The sequence below is a fragment of the Peromyscus maniculatus genome, chromosome 2 (genome assembly GCF_049852395.1).
Source record: "Peromyscus maniculatus bairdii isolate BWxNUB_F1_BW_parent chromosome 2, HU_Pman_BW_mat_3.1, whole genome shotgun sequence".
NCBI classification, from domain to species: domain Eukaryota; kingdom Metazoa; phylum Chordata; class Mammalia; order Rodentia; family Cricetidae; genus Peromyscus; species Peromyscus maniculatus.
In genome coordinates, this window is record NC_134853.1 from 15,662,925 (window position 1) to 15,687,551 (window position 24,627).

Below are 24,627 nucleotides of genomic sequence, written 5' to 3' on the forward strand. Positions count from 1 at the left end.
TACTGATGCACAGACTTTATTAAGATTTGTCACATATAATAGAGCATGGTTTCCATTGCATCCAAGTAGCAATCAAGAATGGCAGCATGTCATTTTGTAACAACTGACACTTGTGGCTTTTCAGATTTGGTTTGCAGAAACTTCATCCTTAATTAAATCTAGTCATGCTTTTGAAAAATGCTTTAGGTCACTCCAAGCTTGGCAATTAACATTTGGCATGGACAATGATAAAACAACCACAATAGATAAATAACAGATACAACCTCCTAGGCCATAAACACAGCAGAAGGAAATGGTGGTGAGTCAGTAGTTACCACAGTTAATAAAAAGGAGCGAAGCAGAGACATCTGGAAACTTTGACTCGCAAGCCCCAAGGGTTCTCAAGCAGGGGCGATGCCTACAGTACAGTTTACATTGCTAACACACTGAAAACATGTACAGCATGATGAGCTCATTTGTATTAATGCCTTACATCCTTCGGAGTTATCAACAATACCTTAGTATAAAAAATATTCAAGTTGTATTTCTCATAGAACTTTCTGTGCTTCGTAATGGGTGCTAAATGGATTTGATGGAGGCAGTAATTTCCCCTAAGATGATCGATTTTAGCATTTTCTACAGCTATCTAGACCCAAAGACTTTTCAGACTTTTGGAATTATCAGTGACGAGTGTGGTCACATTTCAACTTACACAATGTTATTTTGTCAATTTACCTGAAATTAAATTTGAATCTTATAAAAAATGTGTAAGAGTGCCATAATAAATAACCAATATGTTGAAATGGTAGCTGATAATTACCAAGGATATAGAAGGGGACCCCATACTCATGCCACTGGTAGTTTGAGTTTCTGCATAAATTTAACTTACAGAACTGCTGAAGTACATATACACCTGTCTACTTTAGTTTGGTGTGTTCAGAAACCCAAGATATGGTCCTCATACAAAAACTGTTTATCCAAGGAAAAAAAAATGTAGCTGGTGCTTTCTCCCTTAAAAGTAACAAAATGATCCCAAAACATGTAATAACCAGAATTTACAAAAGAACAATTTTAGCTACAAATCAAGTATACAGAGACTCAAAAAGGAAAAAAAAAATGACTTGTATAGGAAAGGATCAAACTAGAATCCCAAATGTAGAGTGATTTTGTAAAGTAAAACCGCAGTGGTCACCTGCAGCTTCCTGTCATTCAGTGAGTGCCTCCCTCGGGGACTACCCGAGGCTCTGCGATGCTGTTTCCTATCCAAAGGGGCATTCATGAACACTAAAGGGGGTTCCCTGGGGTGGAGGTGAAAGTGCTTTCACTTTGTTTAATTCACAAACTATTTGGTCAAAGAAATAAGTAAAGCTAAATAAAAGCACATCTGGTCGAAATCTGCAGCCATGAACAAGATGTGCTTGGATCTCACTTGCAGCACCTGGCAGTGGGCAGCAAAACACAGGTCAGCAACTCAGGGACTCTGCTCCGTGGGCTCTAGAGGTGTCTCCGTGGACATGGCACTGGTAGCGCTCGTGGAATTCAGGACTTCTCCAAAATCACCACCAGCAGGCTTGGTTCCGCCTACCTTAGACTTTTTTAAAGTGTAGAAAAGAAAAAAACATCATGAAACAAAATTAATTGCCTCTGCAGAAAGGAACTCTAAATTTATTATTTTCAAGAACAAATTGGGCCTCTCACGACCCAGTGATCACTATGTACATGTGGATGTAAGTGCCGCTGTAGTGCTCAGAGTAGCTTAACAGTGAAACACAACAAAGAGAAGACATAAAGGTAATTATCCAGGTATACTGTAAGCTTCTCAGCCCTTTCCTACATAAAAGTCTGGCCGACAGACTCAGCATCATCTAGGGGCTTGTCAGACATGGAAGAATGGAAATTGTAATGCCAGAGGGATCCCGAGTGACTCTGTGTGTACTGGAAATTTGTAAAGCACTACTGTCAATCACTATTTGTTTGAATGCTATATATGCCTGACATTTTATTTATCTATCTATCTATCTATCTATCTATCTATCTATTTATTTATCTTTCAAAACTCCTAGATGGATGTGGTGGCTCATGCCTTTATCAACCCTCGGGAGGCTAAGGCAGGAGGACTGCCATGAGTTTGGTCTCTGGCCTGGGCTATATTGTAGTTCCTGTGAAACAAACACTGTCTCACAAGACCAAAACCACATCTCCGCTACTCAGTCCGTCCCTTCAAGCTCCTCAGTGCTCACTAACTGTTACATGTAATGACTGTACAGCATGACAGCTAACACTAGGAAACCAGCCAGTGACCAAGATGTGTGTTCAGTGGATTCAAACTTGACCTTCCTGTGATTCCAGTCTTAACTCACTGGGTAGAGTATAAAAACTGGAATCCAATTGAAATTTTCTCTTCTTTTTATCTCCCATCTAATCTCTGAATTGTTGGATAAATCTCCATAACTTATATCCATTATTAAATTCACTGAAATACGTCTTAACTGTATGAAATTGTTACAACTCCTTGCAATTCAGCGTATGTAAAGGTGAACTCCCCACACGTGGACCTCTCTTCCACTCATCTTTCTTCTTCAGGAGAGCCATGAAACCCTTCAAGCAAGAAAATCTTTACATTGTTTCATTTCACTGTCTGCTCCGTAAAATTCTAAGAAAAGGTGATTAAAATGTTATGTATCTCAACATTAAATTTAAAGATGTAAAAGAAAATGTACAGCAAGAGCACCTCCAGAGGTGACCGGTCCAACACGTGGAGCCGTGCGTGAGCCATCCTGGTTCCAAGCATGTTGCTTTAATCCTGGTCTAACGTCTACATTTAGTCAGATCATATACCTGAATTCTTCACTGTCCCCTTTACCTGGATCACAACTCTCACCTCTCAACTGCTCCTCCTGTTCGTGATCCACACCATCCCTTCACTGTGAGAGGCTGCCAATCATGCTTTTTGGTAAAATGTACAGAAGGTGTTCAAGTTGACTAATACCCTTCAATGGCTTCCCATTTCCATAAGACCAGATTATCATCCCTCAAAAAAGGGTCCCAAAGCCTTATGCATGTCTCCAGTTATATTACTGAGAGGCCTTTGCCAACTTTCCCTTCCTGTCAAGCTAGGTGAGGTCTTCCTCCAGGTCTGCATGGTACCCTCAGCTTTCCCTGTCATAACCACATACTCAAACCTACAGAAAACTGAATCCATCCAAAATCTCAGTGCAGACATGTTGATACAAAGCTTAAATCAATGGAAGTATAATTTGGCAAAATTATCCCAAGCATACAACTACAAAGTTCTTTACCAATAGTTGTTCAATACACTTTGTAAAGTTACCTTTTATGTTTCATCTGTGCCGGAGTTTTATGTCAACTTGACACAAGCCATAGTCACTTGAGAGGAGGGAAATTTGATTGAGAAAATGTCTCTATAAGACCAGGCTGTAGGCAAGGCCATAAAGCATCTTCTTAATTAGTGATTGATGGGGGGTGGGGCCCTAGCTCATTGTGGGTGGGGCCACCCCTGGGCTGGTGGTCCTGGGTTCTATAAGAAAGCAGGCTGAGCAAGGCATGGGGAGCAAGCCTCTATGGCCTCTGCCATGTTTAAGTTCCTTCAATGATGGATAATGATAGGGAAGTGTAAGCCAAATAAATTCATTCCTTCCCAATTTGCTTTGGGTCATGGTGTTTCATCACAGCAATAGTAACTCTAAGACATCATCTGAATGATGCTAAGTCATACTTGACAAATGGACTATACTAGAATCTATAGACTGATAATATAGCAAGTGACTGGGCAGTCCTTCCTCATCTCTAGGATCAAATGAACAAAGTTGCTGATTTCTGACTATTTCAAAAGCTAACAAGACAGATGTGAAGGAGAGGCAGGGACAGTCCAAATGCTCTTGAGAACTAGGTCCCAGCAATCCTTGACTCCTCAATGAGGCTTGTTTTCAGATGTATGACTTGGCATTGAGATGGGATAAAACCAGTCTCATGTACTGATCCGGAAACATGAGTGTGATGTATGTTTATATTCATCCAATGCACACCAAGCAACATGCCAAGAACTATTTGAGGCCCCTAAACAGTATTATTAAACAAAATGAAGGATCCCTGAAATCACAGGTTCACATACACAAAGCTGTAAGACTTGTGTGTACAGTGTGATTCTACAGAGAGAAGAGGTCCATGCTAAAAATCCAGACCACTGTACACTATTTCATCTTTCAGTGAGCAATTCTGCCTTTTAATGTAAGATATTGTTTTTTTCTTTTGTTGTTGTATTTTTGGGTTTTGTTTGTTTGGTTGGTTGGTTTGGTTTTTTTTAACACAGGGTTTCATTGTCTAAAAGCCTTGGTTGTCCTGAAACTAGGCTGGCCTCAAATTCACAGAGATCTGCCTGCCTCTGCCTCCTGAGTGCTATGATTAAAGGTGTACACCTGTGCCACCACCGCCCGTCTATGTAAGATACTTTTAAGAGTGAGTGACTCTTCAAATGTTCTGAAAGACTAAACTAAGTATGAGTTCTTTTAACTTATTTTCTTGAATAAGGTCTCTCTCTCTCTCTCTCTCTCTCTCTCTCTCTCTCTCTGTAGCCAAGGCTGGTCTTGAACCTCCTCTTCTACTTCTCAATTGCTGAAATTACATGTGTGAAATTGCTAAACAATAAGAAAATATCCTCAAAAATAATAAAAAAAGACAGTGACTACTTAATATTTTTAATATTTTAATATCAATAACCAATATTAAAATATTAATAGTAATACTTATACTAACTCTTTAATATTATGTGCTTTCTAGATGTAAAAACTTAAAATATTTGAAATAAAGCAAATGTTTGAAGAATTACAGTCTTATGTTATCCATTCTCTGTGTACCATGCTACAACACAACACATTCACAAAAGCATCTCTCTCTCTCTCTCTCTCTCTCTCTCTCTCTCTCTCTCTCTCTCTCTCTCACACACACACACACACACACACACACACACTACAAACCACGCAGCATCCATTAGTGACACGCAGGGTACGGGTTTAAAGTTCTCTAAAGCTTTATGTGAGTGATGCACACGAAGAGCCGTAAGGCAGCAGACGTGCGTCATGACGACAGCCTACCCCGCTACGTGCGTCATGATGACAGCTTACCCCGCTACGTGCGTCATGACGACAGCCTACCCCGCTACATGCGTCATGATGACAGCTTACCCCGCTACGTGCGTCATGATGACAGCTTACCCCGCTACGTGCGTCATGATGACAGCTTACCCCGCTACGTGCGTCATGACGACAGCCTACCCCGCTACGTGCGTCATGATGACAGCTTACCCCGCTACGTGCGTCATGACGACAGCTTACCCCGCTACATGCGTCATGACGACAGCCTACCCCGCTACATGCGTCATGATGACAGCTTACCCCGCTACGTGCGTCATGATGACAACTTACCCCGCTACGTGCGTCATGACGACAGCCTACCCCGCTACGTGCGTCATGATGACAGCTTACCCCGCTACGTGCGTCATGATGACAGCTTACCCCGTTCCTTACCTTTAAGTTTTCAACCTTTTCTTCAAACGACTTGAAAGTTGAGGAGTTTCTATGTAGATAGAAAAAAAAAGGAAAAGTAAAATTACAACCACTGTGGAAAAAAAGTCGTCTCTGAAGCATCAGAAATGACTGCATTTCTCTTTGTTGTTATTCTTACTAGCAACAAAAGAGCAGGTATTCCTCTGCATGGGTGTGCACAGGGATCAACATAGACACTACATAAACCAGCCTCTGAGCTAGTATTTCCACAAGTTTGCTGTTAAGTTCATGAAGACAGTCACTCTGAGATATAGGTGATATTGTCATATGGACATGTACAGAAAAGGAAGAAGGCAGATAACACCAGCTCTGTCACCTCCCTAACACTCATCAGAATGAAAGAAAAGCACCCCCCCCCCCCCCCGTGAGATCTCCTGAACTCGGGCACTATGCCTTGGAACTCCAGCTTAGCATCTCATTTGGCAGGGCAGGATCCCACATAAGCGCACACTAAGTCATCAGAACAAACTGTGAGGTTCCATCGCAGCGACCCTAATTCCAGAGGAACGGTGTCAGACGGAGAAGGAACCAAAAGACGTCAGAGAGCTCAGAACTTATCTCTCCTCTAGACTTTGGGCTTTTGTCTCTCAACCATGGGTTCCTATCCATAGGACCTTCAATATCCACCCTGTTGCAAAGTTAAAAGGGCAGGGGGGCGGGGGGGGGGGGGGGGGGGGGGAACAAAGCCATTGGTCGTTGACATGTGCTATCCCACCTCCCCACACCAGGCCAGCTGCATCAGAAGCTCTCAAGAACGTGCTAGGAAACCAAACTCTCGGGCCCCACACCTGCTCTAGATTCAGAAACTCTAGGGGTGGGTCCAGCGTGCAGCATTGTAACTACCCCTCTAGGTGATTCCTACACAGACTAAAGTCCAAGCCAGCGATCTCTACCGTGAAGGAGGCTCCGTCTCCCTAGACAGGTTAAGTGCAGGTCAGTTATGAGTGCTCACTGATGAAATCTGGTCCCAAAGACCACTCTGGGATGTGGGAAGTGGAGGGAGAGGGTGGAAGCCAGAGGCTTGTTAACCAAAGCTAACAGACAAGGGACAAAGGTTTTATACAATGCAATTGGAATAGTAAGTCTTAAAAAAAAAAACACGTTCTGGATCTCAGGAATATATATCCCAACATGGTCAGGAAAGTAACTGCAGATTGTAACAGTGTTAAATGCACAGCTTGTTAAGAGATAGAATTCTAGTTCCCTACTGGACAGATTGGGTTACACATCCAAGCAATGGGCGGGAAGCGTCTTGCAAAGATATACTTTACCTCATAGCAGGCATGCTAATGGAATGCTGAATGGAGCGGATACTGAGAGGCAGCATTAAAGAGAGACAGAAACAAGTTAGTACAGTGACCCGCCCCAAGAAGCTGGCCACACGTTCCGGTAAGTAAAGCTTTCTGACAGCTCATTCTTTCGGCACTGTGAACAATGATCTACTTTTTGAGGTGGGAGGGAGATGTCAAAGTTATTTCAAAAGAATTTACTTCCATTCATAAACCAATTTCCACCCAACGATTATCAGATCTAATAAGACAAGCATGCCCTTCCCTTGCACTGTGAAAGCTGCGAAGCGCTTTTACCTGGATCTGGAAGGCTCAAGGCTCAGAAGTGAAATGGTAACCCAAGCATAAAACTGAGATGGAACTTGGGTTTTCAGGAGTCCTGATCAGTGTTCACCATCTCCCCTCAAAAGTGAAGTGCGCGCACACACACACAGGAACACACACGCACACAGGAACACACACATACACACACAAGCCCCAGAAGGGCCGCAGTGGCCATCTTTCTCTAGGTATTTGTTTCTGGCTGGAACAGGCCGGTTTCTAAATCTATCCCCCATTTGATAACTAAGTTATTACAAATCCCATAGCACTCCTTAGCAGTAACAGCATGTGTTGTTCACTAAGAGACACTTACACTCGATCTCAAGACTTCCTAGAAGATCGCTCAAGTACCATTCAGCTCTCTATATTCTGGGGTTCAACTTCTATCCCATAACAGTACAGTCCACTGACTGGCAAAGCCTTTGAGCCTGCTCTGAGAAACCTTCCCTAGACACTAACTCACCAGCTGAAAATATCTTCATTTTGGGGCTCCTAAAAAAAAAACAACAATGTGTTTTGCTCTTGCTCATACTGTTTTTTGCACATAATGTTTTGGTCACTACCATAGGTGGTTTTTTTCTTTCCTTTGGGTAAAGAAAAAAGCTCAGATATCCTTAGTGGCATTTAAAAGAGTGTGTGTGTTTATGACTAAGTTTCTTCAAAGACTGCGGTTACAGATAACTATGTAATTACACACAGTGTGACCGGGATGTACAGGGAGCGGAAGAGGAAAACTCTGAGTTGGAATCAAGACACCACAGGCTGTGCTGACTGTCACCCCTACAGAGGAGGGGCGCACCATGGCTGCATCTCGGACATGAACGACACCGGAGGAGGAAGTTACCAGTTCTTCTATTTGATCCTTTCAAGCAGGTTGTTCCCACAATTGGAGGGCACAGAGTAATGAGAACAATCTTTCTAATTTCCTAACAACAGAACTTGAATCATCACGTGGATTTCCCTGGGCTCTTCTAAAGAGCGAGCCCAAAAGAGCCACATACCCAACAAAACACCTTTGACCCTAACTCCTGTGACAAATCAGGGGAGCACACACACCCCCAATACTTCTAGCCTCCTGTCAATCTGCAGACTGTCTGTCAGCACTGAATGAGGTGTGGGAGCTGTGACAACAGTCTGATCCTGAAACCAGACAGGAAGCTGCTGTCACGGGCAGGGGGTGATCTCTGAGCTGGAAAACTACGCCAACTTAAAGGCTGTGGAGGAACGGTCAGATCACAGAAAAGCTTTAAGAACTCGCCTGCTTCCCAAGAAGAGACAAATGGAAGCAAAGACGGGTTAGAAAAGGAGGGAGAAGCCGCCATGCAGGTAAAGACAGGGCAGGAGAGGGCAGACTTTCAGATGTGCTGGGTTTCCGGGCGCTACCTCGATTTCCAATGCTTTTCGAGTTGTCGGGCTGGTTTGTGTGGGGCTGGGCTTGTCTCTCCCAACTCCTTGGTTTCCAAGAACAGTTTTGTATTTGTGCAAAGCATTCCCTTTTTGCATTGAGCAAACACAGGTCATTTTCTGTTCCTTAACAAAAACATTCTTTGCTAGAACATTAACTTCAGGAGAAGCTACTAAATTCTGGCCACAGACGGTGAGTAGTGGCCAAATATAATTAAATTGATGGTTCACGGGATTTACACAGTCTGATAATATTAACAAAATGAGGCAAATATGTGGATAAAGCTTAAGTTTTTAAAAGGCACAGGCAAATCTAGTTAATGTTCCTACAGTCACAGAAAAAGGTTTTATTTTCCTTGTAGCAGCCAGGTGGCTGGGTTTTCTCACTAGCAAACAAGCTAGCACATATTAAATATGCCTCAGAGACCATATATAAGAAAAGACAAGGACCTGTTTATAATAAGGCTGATTTTGTGAAAAATCACTGGGCTGAATTTGAATACTTTTCTGTAGCTATATTTCCCAATTTAAAAAAAAGTACTTAAAACGGAGAATGAAATCAGTGGATAGCGATGGCTTTGAAGGCCAGGTCTCTGCTTCTGAGAGCCGTGTTAGTGCGAAGAACAAGGCGTATACATCACCCCAACCCCATCCCATTAGGCAGTCCCCTCTACAGTCACGCGCAGATGGCGTTTCACTTGGTGGGCAATGAGGCTGCACTGGGTACGAGACAGCTCGTCTTTCATTCCTGACGCCTCTACACAGTCACACAGCCGTCTCAACTGACACGTCATTTCCAGTGTCATCCAAAGTTGAATGCAATAAGGAGCTCTCTACGCAAAAAGCCAGGGTCACCACTTAATGGACAAGCTATGGGGATCCGTCCCATCTACAGAGCAAAATCTGCGAAAAATCTCCCACCTTGATTTGTAACCTTCAAGTCGGGATACAAAGCGAGGCACCTCCAAACATGAGGGCAAATAGCACAGGGTGGGCTAGTTCTCAGTGCATCCTTCTTCACCTCAGATTCGCTCTTACTCGCTCTTTTAAAAAGCTGAACTATTTGGGCTGGGGAGATGCCTCAGCAGTTAAGAGTGTTGGCTGCTCTTCCGGAGGACCCAGGTTCAATTCCCAACACCCACACGGCAGCTCACAACTGTCTGTGACTCCAGTTCCAGGGGATCTGACACCCTCACACCAATGCACATAAATTTTTTTTTTTTTTTTAGAAAAGCAGAACCATTTAATTTTTTTCCAATTTCTGACACTGTTACTTGATCTTTCCATCTCTAATGAGGATGGACAGAGCAGGGAAGAGAAAGAAGGGCCAGGCCAAGAAGAGCAATGCCTAACGTGGGTGCCTGCCACGCGGCGGGCATGCTTCTAAGAGCGGTGCCCTGTTGCTCTCACAATCTGCTCTGGTGTAAGCAATACAAGAGCAAGAGTGCTGGCCAATGGCCCGGGGTCAGGAGGCGCTCTCAGACTCGCTGCTCTGCGGACAGAGTCAGCTCTGGGACCGGGCTGCTGGGTTCAAAGCCTAACCCTCAGCCACTTCCATCGGCTGTGAAACCGTGAGGTCATTTAGTGCTCTTCTAGCTCAGTGTCCTCTCAACTATAATAATCAAAGCGATGACCACACCTACTTTGGAAGTGCTCAGATCTTCCGTTAACCATTAGTACTGTGTCATTTTCATGGCAGATTATCTCCCTTTACAGTGTCCAGGAGCAGCAGTACCTAGCTCCAGCCCTCCAGTCTAGAACAGGGTCTGACACATAGTCAACATTTAACAACATCAGAATGAATGAACACATTTGCTACCTAAAATTGGGAAATGTGAATGAGAAAGGCAGAGAAAGTTAGTACAGTGATTCAGTTCCTGATCCAAAGATACTGTTTCATAGTGAAGGAAAGAGATTTCTTCTCCCACAAAGAACAGAAGTTTTCAGCAAAAAAGAATTGTCTAGAATGACCTTAATAAAACCCCAAAGAAGCCGGGCGGTGGTGGCGCACGCCTTTAATCCCAGCACTCGGGAGGCAGAGCCAGGCGGATCTCTGTGAGTTCGAGGCCAGCCTGGGCTACCAAGTGAGTTCTAGGAAAGGCGCAAAGCTACACAGAGAAACCCTGTCTCGAAAAAACCAAAAAAAAAAACCCAAAGAAATAAAAAATATTGAGATATGTTATATGAAGAAATGCTCATTTGAAAGAAAAATAGCTTGTGAAATAAGCACAAAATGAATTAGCATTTCTTCTTAAATATATAGGAAATGAAACAATGGAGCCACTGGATTATTCCAGGATGCTAGAAGACCATCATCACTTGTGGTTAAAATGAGAAGGTACTTCTAAATATTTCTCCACATTATAAAAGCATGACTCAATGTGTTGCCTGTATGTACAGAAAACAGCCACACACAAAAAAGAAGTGGAAATGTACACACTACTTTCAGGGGTGGCCGGTGATTGTCCCCAAGGACCTCATGGGTCAGTTTTCATCGCCTTGTCCCACCAGGATCCTAGCCAGGCAGAGCTCTCATTTTCAAGACATCAAAAACACCTATTCTCATCCATTCTCTCCCTGACCCCACCTCTGCCCTCTTTACCTCTCTCCTTCCTTTCCCTCCCTTAACCTAGACAAATTATTACCAATATCTAAATCTCAAATGTTAACTCGTTAACTGACCGTGTTTAATTAAAAAAAAAAAAAAAAAAAAAAAAAAAAAAAACCAGGGATGCTGAAATCTCTATCTGTGAGTTGGCAAAAGCAGTGCATTTCTCTTCCCACATCCACAGCTACGTCAGCGTGAAATCACCAGTCCCGAGCTGGCCACACGGCGGGCACTGAGGACAAACGGTTAATGGGATTAACCATCTGTGTCAGAGCAGTTGGCAAATGGGATCTCTGCTGTCCCTCCTCTTAGCTCCCGCCTGAACCCCCAGACTGGGTTAGGCTGCTGGGACTGGGGAAGAGACTATCTCCTTGGAGAACTGTGGCCAGAATTTGCCTCTAAGACTCTCATGATCTAAAAGATGTGATTGTTTTTTCCTTATAATCTGAAAACATGAAACCAGATTAAGTGACTTGAGCCAATCTCTGATCTATAAGAATTACAAAGTTAAGAAGAGAATCTTTTTTTTCTTGTTTTCAAGTTTTCATCAAAAGACTTGATTTCTACATATTGATACACAGTATTTATTTGTCAGTAAAGACAAGACAAACATTTACACCACCGCCTTGACTTCAAGGAACACTGTGGAGGAGGGGGCAGAAAGAGGGGGCTGGGAGGTAAGGAGAAGGCTATAAATGTCATCTTGTTAGCCTGATACAGCAATGACAATCATTAATTCATAGGAGTGATGCCTATTGGACTAGACCTCCCAAACAGTCTGCTATGGAAGGAGAAAGGCCTTGTGGGGTCTCAATGCTGAACTGCTGGCAGCTAACAGATTCCGGGAGATGGGAGGCATAATATCAAGTTGTATACACACTGGTAAGGCCACGACGCTGTGACGGTTAGTTCCGAACTCAGGGTAACACAGACGGTCCCAGTTAAATCCAGTAGGGTACTAAAGCAAACAAAAACCAATGAATATGGGAAAGACATCTGTAAAGCAGAAGGAGGGATGGGGAATGTACTTTATACATGTATGAAACTCTCAAAGAACAAAGTTTATTAATTTAAAAACAGTGCAGTATAATCGATATTTCTAAGTAAAATAAGGTAACCCAAAAAAATTTAGAAGAGCAAAACTCTGTTTCTGGTGCAGTAAGACACACTGAACCATACTTATATTAATCTTGCTAACAGTGTGGAGCAAGAATGATCTGTAAGACGAAGCATGTCATTCTCCACAGGCCTTGCACAGTGCTATGTGCCAATTTGTGTTATTTGTGTTAATGTCATACATGACACTGTTTGACGACCAAGTCCTTGCAATCTCTTCTATTCTTAAGGCATCCCAAGGCCCTGGCTCCTTCCCCACACCACTCAGGGACACCTGTTCTAACAAAAGCTATGTCTGCTCTGTGGCTATAGCCTTTGCACGTGGCCACAGCAGGCACTCATGTGCTAGAACGGCATATGTGACTAGACTCGTACTCACTTGCCTCTAACTAAGGCTCAGGCCATTTTCCCACAGTTGCATCTTATCATTGGTTATGTGTTCGGCTTTTTTAAAATCATAATCTTCACTTTAAGGAGTTCAACAATGAGAGTTTATGCATCTCTATGATTTGCTCTGATGCCCAGGAGCTGTGTGTGCCAGTCGGCTTGTCCAAGAGAAGGGGAGGGAGTAGACAGGAGACCATGAGAAGGAGGAGATCCTGAGGGAGGGGAGAAAGAAAGAAAAAGCAGAGGGTAACAAAATTCATGTAACATGAAAGAAGAATAGGGGGCTACAGGGGGAGGGGAAGAGACCAGTGAGGGGGTTAGGAAACGGCAGTGGGGGAAGCCATGATGAGTAAGAAGAACATACAATGGTATATATGTACGCAAATGTCATATGAAACTCATTACTTTAACAACCAGAAAAGGAAGGGGGGGGGCGGACGACACAACAGTAGCAGCTAAATCATAGCAAGGGTCCCTTAAGCAATGATGTACACCAGTCAGAAGAGAGATGGAGACCGAGGTACCCTTCCTGCTTACTCTGTAAGGATCTCCCACTTGTCTCCTACATAATCATATGATCAGAGTCACCGCAGAGACTCCTACAGGGCACAACTTGTACTTTCTAATACCCTTTTCCACTGACAAACCATAAAACCACCCTGTATGCCTAAAGAAGAACTAGTGGAGAAATAATAAAACAGTCTATAAGCTAATAAGACAAATACAGAAAAGTACATGGTAGGTAAGATCTGATGTCTGTCTTAGCACACACACAAAGAGTGCTGAAATCTTTATAGGACGGACCAGTTAATACCATGAGACAGTACATATGCAGTCTATTATAATTACATAATGCAACCCACATGAAGGAGAATTCCAACATCCTTACAAAAGCACCAAAGAAACAAAAGCATCAAAACCAAACAAAGTCAGACATTAAAAGGGAGGAATTCTGTATGCCATGGTAAAAATAATAATAATTGAAACTTCAAAAATCATTTCCATATCCCTGGTGCCACCATGTCCAATTCTTCTTTCCATTGGTCCATTACACATGGAATACAAGGAGCCCTCCCTTGGCATTAGAAATGCACTCAAGTAGAAGCCACTGTGAACGCAGGAAATCGCACAGTGGACACACACGAGCATCCACCGAGGCATCAACATCTAATCTCACACACTCATCTCACACAACTGCTAGGCAGCAGCAGTCGTTCAGACTCTCCTTACCTAAAGGAATGTGAAAAGGCTTGCAATCTGTAAGAAGCCAGAGGAAGCATTAAAACAGAAAGGAAGTTCTGACCAATCTACCACAATTAAATTACCTACTTTTATAAGGGTGCATGGTTTACATAGCCCCTAAGACACTAGAGTCAGTCGGCATTAAAAGAAGCGAGAGCATGTGGCAGATGCTCCACACACATAATTGTGCAAGGGTTCAGGAAATCCATCCTTATGATATTATGCTTAGAACAACGGTGCTTCTCAAACATAATGGAAATACGAGGAAATGGATTTTAATACCCGGTACAAAATATTGATTAAATTCAACTAACACAATTCTGGTTGTAAAACCTATTTTTCCCACAGATAAAACAAACAAAGTCATGCAGTCTAGGCTTAGAAAAACACAAACATAAGGTGTGCACGCAACGGAAGTACAGCCAACATAAGCCATGTTGTGCATGACTAGCACTATTCTAATCATGGCAGTCGATGAATGCACAAAAGCACCATGAAGTGGTTTTCCCAACATGACAGGAAAAATTCTGCAAACTAATCTCAAATACAAATGCACAGTTTAGAAAAAGAAAGAAAGAAAGAGAGAGAGAGAGAGAGAGAGGGGGAGGGAGGGAGGGAGGGAGGGAGGGAGGGAGGGAGGGAGGGAGGGAGGAAGGAAGGAAGGAAGGAAGGAAGGAAGGAAGGAAGGAAGGAAGGAAGGAAGGAAGGAAGGAAGGAAGGAAGGAAGGAAGGAAGGAAGAAAAAGAAACTCAAAATCAAGACCTGGGCCTGAGAGTGAACATATGTGAAGCGTATGGGTTAGTACAAACCAGTGCACACACAAGCGCCTTGAAACCACACCATGACATACAAATGTCACACACAAACAGTGAAACCCTCAGGCCAAGCGTGCCCTTCAATGCTCGGTACTCATCCACAGAAAGAAGCCCGGCTCTGCCCGCAGTCACACACTGGCAAACACCGGAGACGTACTAACACCGCAGGAAGGACCAGGAGGCAAAAGTTTGCAACCAGAATTTTTCAACAGCCCTTAAAGGGACTCACAAGATGCTCGTTTTGGAGGTTGAAATACTATGGCCTAAAAATATTCAGGCAAGCACTTCAGGCCTGGGTGTGAAGGAAAACCCTCCCTCACTCTAACAGAAGGGAACCCGGCAGCACCCTGACCCACAGGCAGGAATCAACAGCAACCACAGCACCAGTTCAGTGCGCCACGACTACTCGGTGAGCAAGGGAAAATGCACACATACTTTACATCTTCCAGCTTTTTGGTGATGACTGAGCCAACCGATGAAAATGCAGCAGAAGCCTTCTGTCCAGCCTGAGTTAAGGTTTCAGACGTCTTCCTGTATCTGCAGACAATTATGAACAAACGGGGAGCAATGTCAGCTAGGCTGGTCTGTAAATTCCAGCACAGTGTCATCGCCTGCTGAAGAACTCAAGAACAGAACAGTTTTAAGAACTTCTAGTATTCTCTAGAACCATCAGGGCAGCAATAATCCCGCTGTCACGATTTCTGCAGTGCCCCGGACAGAGGCCTAGAAAGGAACGGCCCAAACAGTTAGGGTGGGACTTGCAAACTCAAGTGTCCCCTCCCCCTAAAAACACCTGTGCATGTGTTAAAAGCTCTACAAGGCCAGGGCCTAGGCAGGCAACTCAGACAATAAAGTGCTTGCCTTCTAAGCCCAAGGACCTAAGTTTGAGCCACAGAACCCATGTAAGGAAAGCTGGGCATGATTGTTCTAGCCTGTAATCCAAGTACTGAAGAGGCAGACAAAAGGGTCCCTGGGGTTCACTGGTCAACCAGTCTAGTCTCCTGAATGAGTTCCAGGATAGTGAGAGACCCTGCCTCAAAAAAAAAAAAAAAAAAAAAAAAAAAGGGCTGGCACCTGAGCAACAACACTGAAGTTGCCCTCTGACCTCTACCCTTGTGCACACAGACACACACCAAGATTCTATAAGGCAAAAAAGACTCAACTTTGTGACTATAGACAGAAAATGTTGCAGGCTAGAGCCAAATTATCTTGAGGTATTTTTCCTTTCTTTGAAAGCAATTTCTCTCTGTCATGGCTATAGTACCATTTAAAAAAATGTATTCTCAGCAGATCATGAGCTGCTAACAATCCAAAAACTAAGACTGTTCCCTAATAGCATCTGAACTCTGCCTACTTGTGGGCTCCCTGGTGGCCTTAGTCAATGCCTGGATTGATTTATTCTGGAACCAGTGAAATTTTGTGTGATCATGTCTATAGTAGAACATATCTTTCAAAGCAACCTGAATCTCTGTTGGCAGGCCACAGTCACATATGGGTCAAGAATAAACTATCTTTTATTTCCCTCTAGATGAGAGCTGTGTTTTAGGATCAACAGGCTAAAACCAATCATAAAAAATAAAAATTAAAAAAAAACTGAAAATGAGCCAGACTTGAAACCTCACCCTTCTCTACATCAGCCAAACAAAGCAAAATGAAAATGAAATTCCTCAGATGTCTTTTACATCGTTATCTAACATAAAGAGGTCAGAAGCAAAAGGCATAGGTTTGTGTAAATTGTACTATCCAAATCAATTTAATGGGCATACAAAAAATTTTTTTAGTTTGCTGGAACTACCACATAAGAACTTGCCTGACTTTCAAAGTATAGACAAGATACCAATACACAAAAGGATTACAGTGTGTGTAGTGGTTTGAAAGAAAATGGCCCCCAAAAGGCATGATTAGGAGGTGTGACCTTGTTCGAGTGTGTCGCTATTGAGGCAGGCTGTGAGGTCTCATATATGCTCAGGCCACACCCAGTGTCTCAGTTCACTTCTTGTTGCCTGCAAGATGTAGAACCACATCTGCCCACATACCACCATGATGATAATGGACTGAATCTCTGAAACTATAAGCCACCCAATTAAATGTTTTCCTTTATAAATTGAGTTGCCATGGTGGTGGTGTCTATTCACAGCAATAGGAACCCTAAGACAGTAAGATATTTACTATAACATAAAAATAGAAAAGATCACTCCTCTTTGTAGCTATCAACCAAACAAAAACATGGAATCAAAAGGGTCAAGCTTCCCCACTGCAGAAATTAATATGGTTTAAGGTTAGTATAGTCAAAGATTAGTTCCTTACATGTTTTTCTCTGCCAAATAATATGGGAAGAAAATGAAACAAAAGAATGGGTATTGGGCTAGTGATGTAGCTCAGTGGTAGAGTGTTGCCCAAATGAGCAAGGTCACAGGTTCAGTTCCCAGTACAGGGAGGGAGTAGGAGAAGGACGTAGTCAGGGTCCCCTCAAATACTGTCAAATGAGGTATAGATGGCCTCACTGCTACTGTTGTCAATGGCTCCTAATCTTGTCAACTCACAACTAAAATCAAACACAAAAGGCAGATCTATTGCTAGAAGCCAGTTCCTGCCATGCCAGGAATGAAAGGTAATAATGCTGTAACATAATCTGTGTGATCACAAAACCAAAAAATACTAAGGGACTGACCTTTGTTATTAGTATATATGAGAGACTGTGATGGAAAAATCTTAGGCTATTAAAGCAAGGTAAAAAAAAAAAAAAATAACCAACTCTACAGATGGCCAGACCTGAGTTCAAATCCTGATTCCACCACTTTGAGAGATTTGTAACCTTCAAAGGTCACTCATCTGAGCCTGTTCCTTATTTGGGATTATCTCATCACCTAATCTACTGGGTTATTCTGAGAACTAAATATCACTGTGTACACTCTGGCAAAGCTAATATGGACTAGTCCCTCCCTAAGCTGGTGGCAGTGCGTTCTAAGATCACCAGGATGTCAACAATCGCAGCTTACACCGAACCCTATCTACACCACATCTCCTCTGAAATGACCACTAAGGGAGTAAAGGTCAGGTGGTGGACACAATGGAGAAAGGGGTGAATCACGTCCCAAGCTGTACAAAACAGGACGGCAAAAGACTTAGTCATGTTACACAGAACAGTACACAATTTAAAACTTTTGAGTTTTATGTCTAGAATTTTCCATTTAATATTTTCTGACTGTGAGGAGCTAAAACCTTGGGAGGAAAAACAAAAAAACCACACACAGGAAGGGAGGACTGCTACCCAACAGTTCTGGAACTTGAGTATGGTTCCCTCAGACTGTACATGAGATTGTTTTGCTCTCTATACCTCAGAATGTTCAGGAAAACCAAAATTAGAAAAGAGTTGGGTACTCTGAAGAACTGGACGAAAAGGCTGTGCGATCCAAAGAAAAGCAGTGGGAATGCCCTCACTCCCCTTCTCCTCCTCTCCCCAAAGAAAAGGTGCAAAGGCATCCTTCACATTGTCTAGAAATGTGTGCGATCAAGGGAACATACGCAGAGGTCGCGGTCACGTCTTGCCACCCTTTGGCGATATTCTGCTTGAGTTCCTGAAGCGAGCTGATCCCAAGTTTCCGCTTGATGTCTGCAAGATGTCTCTCCTTTGCTGCCAACACTTGAGACAGAGTCTGGATTTCTTCTTCCACCTACGAGGAGAGGTTGAGGAGAAGAACCAGCACGGGCTGATCTGTAAGTCATTAAGGACATCAAAGCAAACCATGCTCACACGCTACCATCACTTCGGGGGAGGTGGTATGTCTGTCTGTCTGTTCATTTGAGACAAGACCCTCACTATGCATCCTTGGCTGGCTGGAACTCTCTATGTAGACCAGGTTGGCCTCAAATTCAGAGAGATCTTGCCAGGTGGTAGTGGCACACCCCTTTAATCCCAGCACTTAGGAGGCAAAGGCAGGCAGATCTCTGAGTTCCAGGATAGCCAGGGCTACACACAGAAATCCTGTCTCAAAAACAAACAAACAAACAAAGCAAATTCACATATATCCACCTGCTTCTAACTCTCAAGTGCTAGTACTTAATTTTTTGATTAATTTATCTGTCTCTTTACAAACAATATAGTTTAGTAAGCAAGGTACACAATGCTTTCTCCTGCAGAGCTACTCTCTGTTATCTCAGAAGCCTTGGGGCCTCGACCTTCACACAGGTTATGCTCAAGCCATCTAACACCCATTGTACTGACCTCTTTCCTAACCAGACGCTTCTCCCGATTGCCCACATAAGCTGTTGTTTATGTACTACATCAAGCAATCTCCATCCCCTACTGAAACATATATAACCAACCTTCTTGGGTATTTCACAAGACTTCATAGTGGATCTGCCAAAGCCACAGTGGTATAAAATAAGCAACGTCCCCTAGAAAGCCCTGCACTATGTGAACCCCCAACCCCAGAACAGCCATGGCCAGGTGAGCTGTAGCAGCATACCATGGCCAAGAGCTAGTGACGTGCCTGATATGAAAGAGGAGCTAGTCTTACCGGACTCTCTTCCGGGGGCCTATTTGAAGGAATGAGATAATGGAGGAAGAAACTGATAAGATTTGGAGACAGACGCGTCTAGGTATAAGTGAGACCGTGAGATGTGGTAGAAGCCAAAATGAAAAGTAGAAGAGAAAGCTACACCAAAGACAGAAAAGGGCGGTGTCATGGTGTGGGACAGACACCATGTGGAGACGAAAAATGAAAATCGGGTTCCATGACAACCCGGAGCCTGCATGGGACTGACCTAGGCGCTCTGCATATATGTGACAGTTGTGAAGCTTGGTCCTCTTGTGAGACTCCTACAGTGGAAATAGGGGCTGTTTCCATCGCTTTTACAGGCTTTTGGGACCCTACTCCTCATACTGGGTCACTTTGCCCAGCCTTAATACATGGGAGGTGCTCAGTCTTACTGCAACTTGGTATGCCACGTTTTGCTGATACTCATGGGAGACCTGACCTTTCCTGAACAGAAACAGAGGAGTGGACTGGATGGTGGGAACACAGGTGGTGGGGAGAAGGAGGGAGGGGAAACTGCAACTGGGATGCAAGATAGATAGATAGATAGATAGATAGATAGATAGATAGATAGATAGATAGATAGATAGATGATAGAAAGAAAGAAAGAAAGAAAGAAAGAAAGAAAGAAAGAAAGAAAGAAAGAAAGAAAGAAGGATAGATGGATGGAAGGAAGGAAGGAAGGAAGGAAGGAAGGAAGGAAGGAAGGAAGGAAGGAAGGAGAGAGGGAGAGAGAGGGAGAGAGAGAGACAGAGAGAGAGAGAGAGAGAAAGAAAGGAAGGAAGGAAGGAAGGAAGGAAGGAAGGAAGGAAGGAAGGAAGGAAGGAAGGAAGGAAGGAAATCGGGTCCCTAAGATCTATTCATTGTGACCCTGTACAAATGCTTTCCTTAGCTTGCTGCCCAGCTGCATCCTCAGCCCCTACAGCACAAGTCAATGATCCCAAAGCCAAGAGGCCCTTGGAAAACAACAAACAGCTTTGCTGAGTCAGTTTCAACAGGCAAGTACATCTTCAGAACAGAAGGTGATAAGCTGTTCATCAATGGAGAGAAGGATAAACAGAATCTCACAAGAGGAGATGGGAGGGAGGGAGGGAGGGAGGGAGGGAGGGAGGGAGGGAGGGAGGGAGGGAGGGAGGGAGGGAACTATACCAACACAGCACTGACATGGCATTAAGTGACAAGTGAGTCCAAAATAAATGCACGCGCCTCTGTGCTCACAGGGCTCAAACTCTAGACCTGACTGCTTAGATTGCTCAGATATACACTGAAAAGGTGGACTATGAGAAGAAAGGGGCAACAGAGGAAGAAAGAACAGAGTCCAAAATCAGGAAGCTGTACAATTCACCCAGTTATTAGTGATGGGGGAGCCGGAGCTTCCTCCAGGTTTTCAGACAGCACTTCGTCACCCCAACTCCAAAGCTTCACGGGAAGGCCAGCCACTGTGCCAACAAGGCCAGCCCAGAGTCTCAGCCCTGGCTTCTGGTGGTCAGTGTACGCTAAAAGCACATCTGGCAGCCACAGCCCCTTCTTTCCCCGGGGTGGGGGAGGGGAGGGGAGCCTGACCCGAACTTGCAGAGAACACAACTGTTGGAAAGAAAGCATGTGTGAAAATGCTGAGGTACCAGGAATGGAGGCCGGGTACACGGTGGAAAGAATTAAAAACACTTGAGCCCATAGGACAGAATGAAGAGTCAGAAATAAACTTTTTGACAAATGTGTCAAGAGAGCTCGGTGGAGAAAGAATGTGAACAGCGATTTTTGCCCCAACAAATGTGACTCAGGTAACTGGTTTCCATATGCAAAAGAATAAAGGGAAGCCCTTAACTCAGTTCACACACACAAAGTAACTCACCTGGATCACAGAGCTGTATATCACTGCTAACTTGTAAAATTCTGAGAGCAAAACACAGGGGCAAATCTTCAAAACCTTAGGCTACTTTTTTTTTTTTTTTTTAAGATATAACACATACAGTACAAGCAAGCGAGGGGGCAGGAGCAGAGCGTATCAAAATTAAAAACTGAACTCTAATCTGGCACAGAGGCCCACATGATCGGTGATAGCAGGAGCATCAGGAGACTGAGGACATCCTTGGCTATGAGTTCAAGCCAGCCCGGGCTACAAGACACCCTATCTCAAACCCACCTCAAAATCTGCCTGCTTCAGCGTTTATTACCGTGAGATAAAAACAAATCAACCGACCAGGGGAATATCTTCTAAGTCTATGTTAACTCTATCTGTGGTATCCCAAACACACGAAGAAACTTACAACACAGCCATAAGAAGGCAATGGTGGGATTTTTAAGTGGGAAAAGGAATGAGACAATTCTCACAAGTAGATATAAAAATGACAAGAGGCAATTGAGGAGTGCTCAGCATCATCCGTTAGTAATTGAGGACGTGTCAACACAGAAGCACCCCACACCCACTTCAGGGGTGCTATAAAAAGCAGACACTAAGCAGCTGCCAGGACCTGGAGACACAACTCCTCCCGGGCTGCCTGCGGCATGGCAGGTCCTCACAAGTACAAACACACAGCTGTGGTCGATTCCTCTGACAGGAATTTAAGAGAATGAACATCTGCGTCCCCAGACAAATGTGCACACACGTGCTCACAGGAGGCCTGTTCACACCAGTTTCAAAGGGAACTCACCTAAATGTCCATCAACTGACAAATGGGCAAATGGGGCCATCTGATGAAACATCACGCAGCTCTAAGAAGTACTGCCCCACACCACAATAGGGATGAAGCTTGAGCACATCACAGCAAGGCAAAGCAGCAATGGCCACAAAAGATGGCTTAGCACAGTAGCAGCTTCCTCCTAGACTAAAACCTTCCATCTTAGAAGCGAAGCTCCTTAAAATACAGGCTGTTTAAGAGGGAGGAAGTCTAAGAAGAGGTAAAGCTTTGTATCCTGCAGGGAACCCCCCTGAATGTACAAAGTAAGCAACTCACAACAGCTTCAGGAAGTCCATGAAACTGACCAGATTCCCTAGGCCCCTCTCTCCCCAAGCACATATAAGCAGTGAAGACCACTGCTGGTTGCTCAGACAAGCCCAGCTGCCTAGAGAATTTGAATCAACTGAATTGCCTAGAAGATGCTCAGACCAGCCAAGGTGGGGGTAGGAGGGACACAGACACACAAAACAGAACAGCTGGACCTCCTAGAAGAAGCAGAGAGTCCAGCAGAACTCAGAGGCTCAGGCCAACTGAGCTACCCAGAAAAGACACTCTGGCCTGTTGACCTGCTCACAGGCTATGCAGTATGTTTCGGATTCCCAGCTTTCATGAGCTGTCACTCATGTCTGTGAGTCATTTCTGCTCTTGGAAGTAACCTCTCACTCATCTTCTTCCTCTTCTTCCCTCCTCTTTCTCTTCCTCCTCCTTCTCCTCTTTGGTTTTTTAAGACAGGGTTTCTTTGTGTGTAATAGCCCTGGCTGTCCTGGAACTCGATTTAGAGACCAGGCTAGCCTCGAACTCAGAGATATGCCTGCCTCTGGAGTGTTGGGATTAAAGGAATGATCCACCACCACCCAGCACATTCATATTTTTTTTATAACTGTGATGGAACTCATTGGTTCACTGAGTTGGACTCTGGTGGTGTCCATACTTTGGTCTGTTGTTGGTTCCCTCTCTGAGATGAGAAGATGTCTGTTTACATCTCCCGTGGAAGAGTGTCCCACGACATAACACAGACAAGAACGACATCCACATGAAATGCCCAGTGCAGGTGATCTATAGACAGGAACTAGACTAGCAGTTGCTAGGGGAAGGGGCAGGGGGAGGAAGTGACTGCCAATAGGAGTTTCTTTCTGAGTGAATGAAAATGTTCTAGTGCACATGGTGATGGTTGTACAACCCTGGGAATATAAACAAACCACTTTAAAGGGTGAATTTGATAATACGTAAATGAATGTTTCCATTCTGGGCTGAGGAGACAGCTTGGTAAAGTGCCTGCTGAGTAAACATGAGGATCCCTGGAACACATGGTTTTGGTTTTGGTTCTCTTTAGAAGTATGGGGGCAACCACACGTGCCCCATGTGCACACAATTTTTTTTTTTAAAGGTACGAGTTGTATCTGGTGGTATGTAAGTAAAAAACATGCACCATATTTTCAAGTGTGTTGTCATACGGAGTGGAGCAGATGATGCACTGATCTCTCAGGTGGAGAATTCTGAGGCCCTTAGAAGCACCTCCTTGGACTTAGCCCCATGGTTCCCGATGTTGCCTAAGTTTCAGGCTGTACTAAGGCTAGGTGTAGAAACCATTCAGCAGAGAGACTAATTCAGAACATGGATAAAGAGAACTCATTTTAAAACATGCGTAGTATTTTAAAATGAATTCTCCATGTAGATTAACCTCTTGAATCATAATAAGAATCTTTCCCTTTGCTTGAAGGGCCATGTATAGAAGGGGCTCAAGTATAGGAAAATAAAATCCTCTGGACTATAAGTTTAGAGTAACCAAAGGACAGTTTTGTGCTAACCTTGTTGATGTAAGCATCAAAAACAGAAGACACTCCTTGATGAAGTACCTATCACATAAGTAGGAGAATGGCAGGAGTGATGGCTGCAGTTTTGGCTCCTGACTCACTGAAGCTTCACTCTACCAATTTGTAATTCAGAAATGATATCCTTGGGGATTACCAGTTTGCAAATGTTTATTTAGGTGTGGTATACATTATTTATTTGCAAATAAATGATTTATTAAATATTTAGAAAAAAAAAAAGAAGTATGGGGGCATACACTTGTCATCCCACTGTTGTGGAGGCAGAGACAGAAAATGCCAGGGCTTGCATGTTGCAGGCCACAGAGAAACCTTGTGTCAAAAACAAATTTAAAACAGTGGATGGTGCTTGATGGATGACATGAGAGGGTGTCCTTGGCCTCCACGTGCATACATGTGTACCTGCTTCCTCCCAACCCACACAAATCTCTACTGAAATTTCTACAACGACTTAAGAAATGTCTTCCAAGTTGAATTCCTATTATTCTTTTAAATGCAATAAAGTGAAAAGGTAAGTTATAGAATAAGAGAAAATGCTTGGAAACCACAAATCTGATAAGAATGCAAAATATATATAATTCTTGTATTTGAAAAATCATTTCTTAGATGGGCAAAGGACTTAATGAGTACTTATTTTCCCCAAAGATATACAAATGGCCCATAAGCTCATGACAAGAGGCTCAATATCACCAGTCCTTAGAGGAATCCAAATCACATCCACATGGGATCTCATTTCTCACCCAGTGACACATACAGCTTTAATCAAAAGGATGGGAGGAGCATGTTTTACTAAGAATGGGAAGAAATCAGGATGAGGATATAAAATAATTTCACTGCTG

The 24,627-nt window shown here is 43.6% G+C and overlaps 1 protein-coding gene across 12 annotated transcripts in view; it reads right to left on the bottom strand.

Moving 5' to 3' along the window:
* Nucleotides 1-24,627, bottom strand: part of Tpd52 (tumor protein D52) — a 93,194-nt gene continuing 68,567 nt past the window's right edge. For 7 of the 12 annotated variants that reach the window (XM_006977885.4, XM_076563790.1, XM_076563792.1 and 4 more), the window contains 4 exons: nt 18,269-18,417; nt 15,179-15,280; nt 5,523-5,571; nt 1-1,570 (listed from right to left, as the gene is read on the bottom strand). In XM_006977885.4, coding sequence (XP_006977947.1) covers nt 1,451-1,570; nt 5,523-5,571; nt 15,179-15,280; nt 18,269-18,417 — 420 coding nt within the window. In that variant the 3' untranslated portion in view covers nt 1-1,450. Of the gene's footprint in view, nt 1,571-5,522; nt 5,572-6,832; nt 6,875-13,916; nt 13,944-15,178; nt 15,281-18,268; nt 18,418-24,627 lie in introns of all 12 variants that reach the window. The other 5 variants (XM_015996578.3, XM_076563791.1, XM_006977882.4 and 2 more) reach the window with 2 other exon arrangements.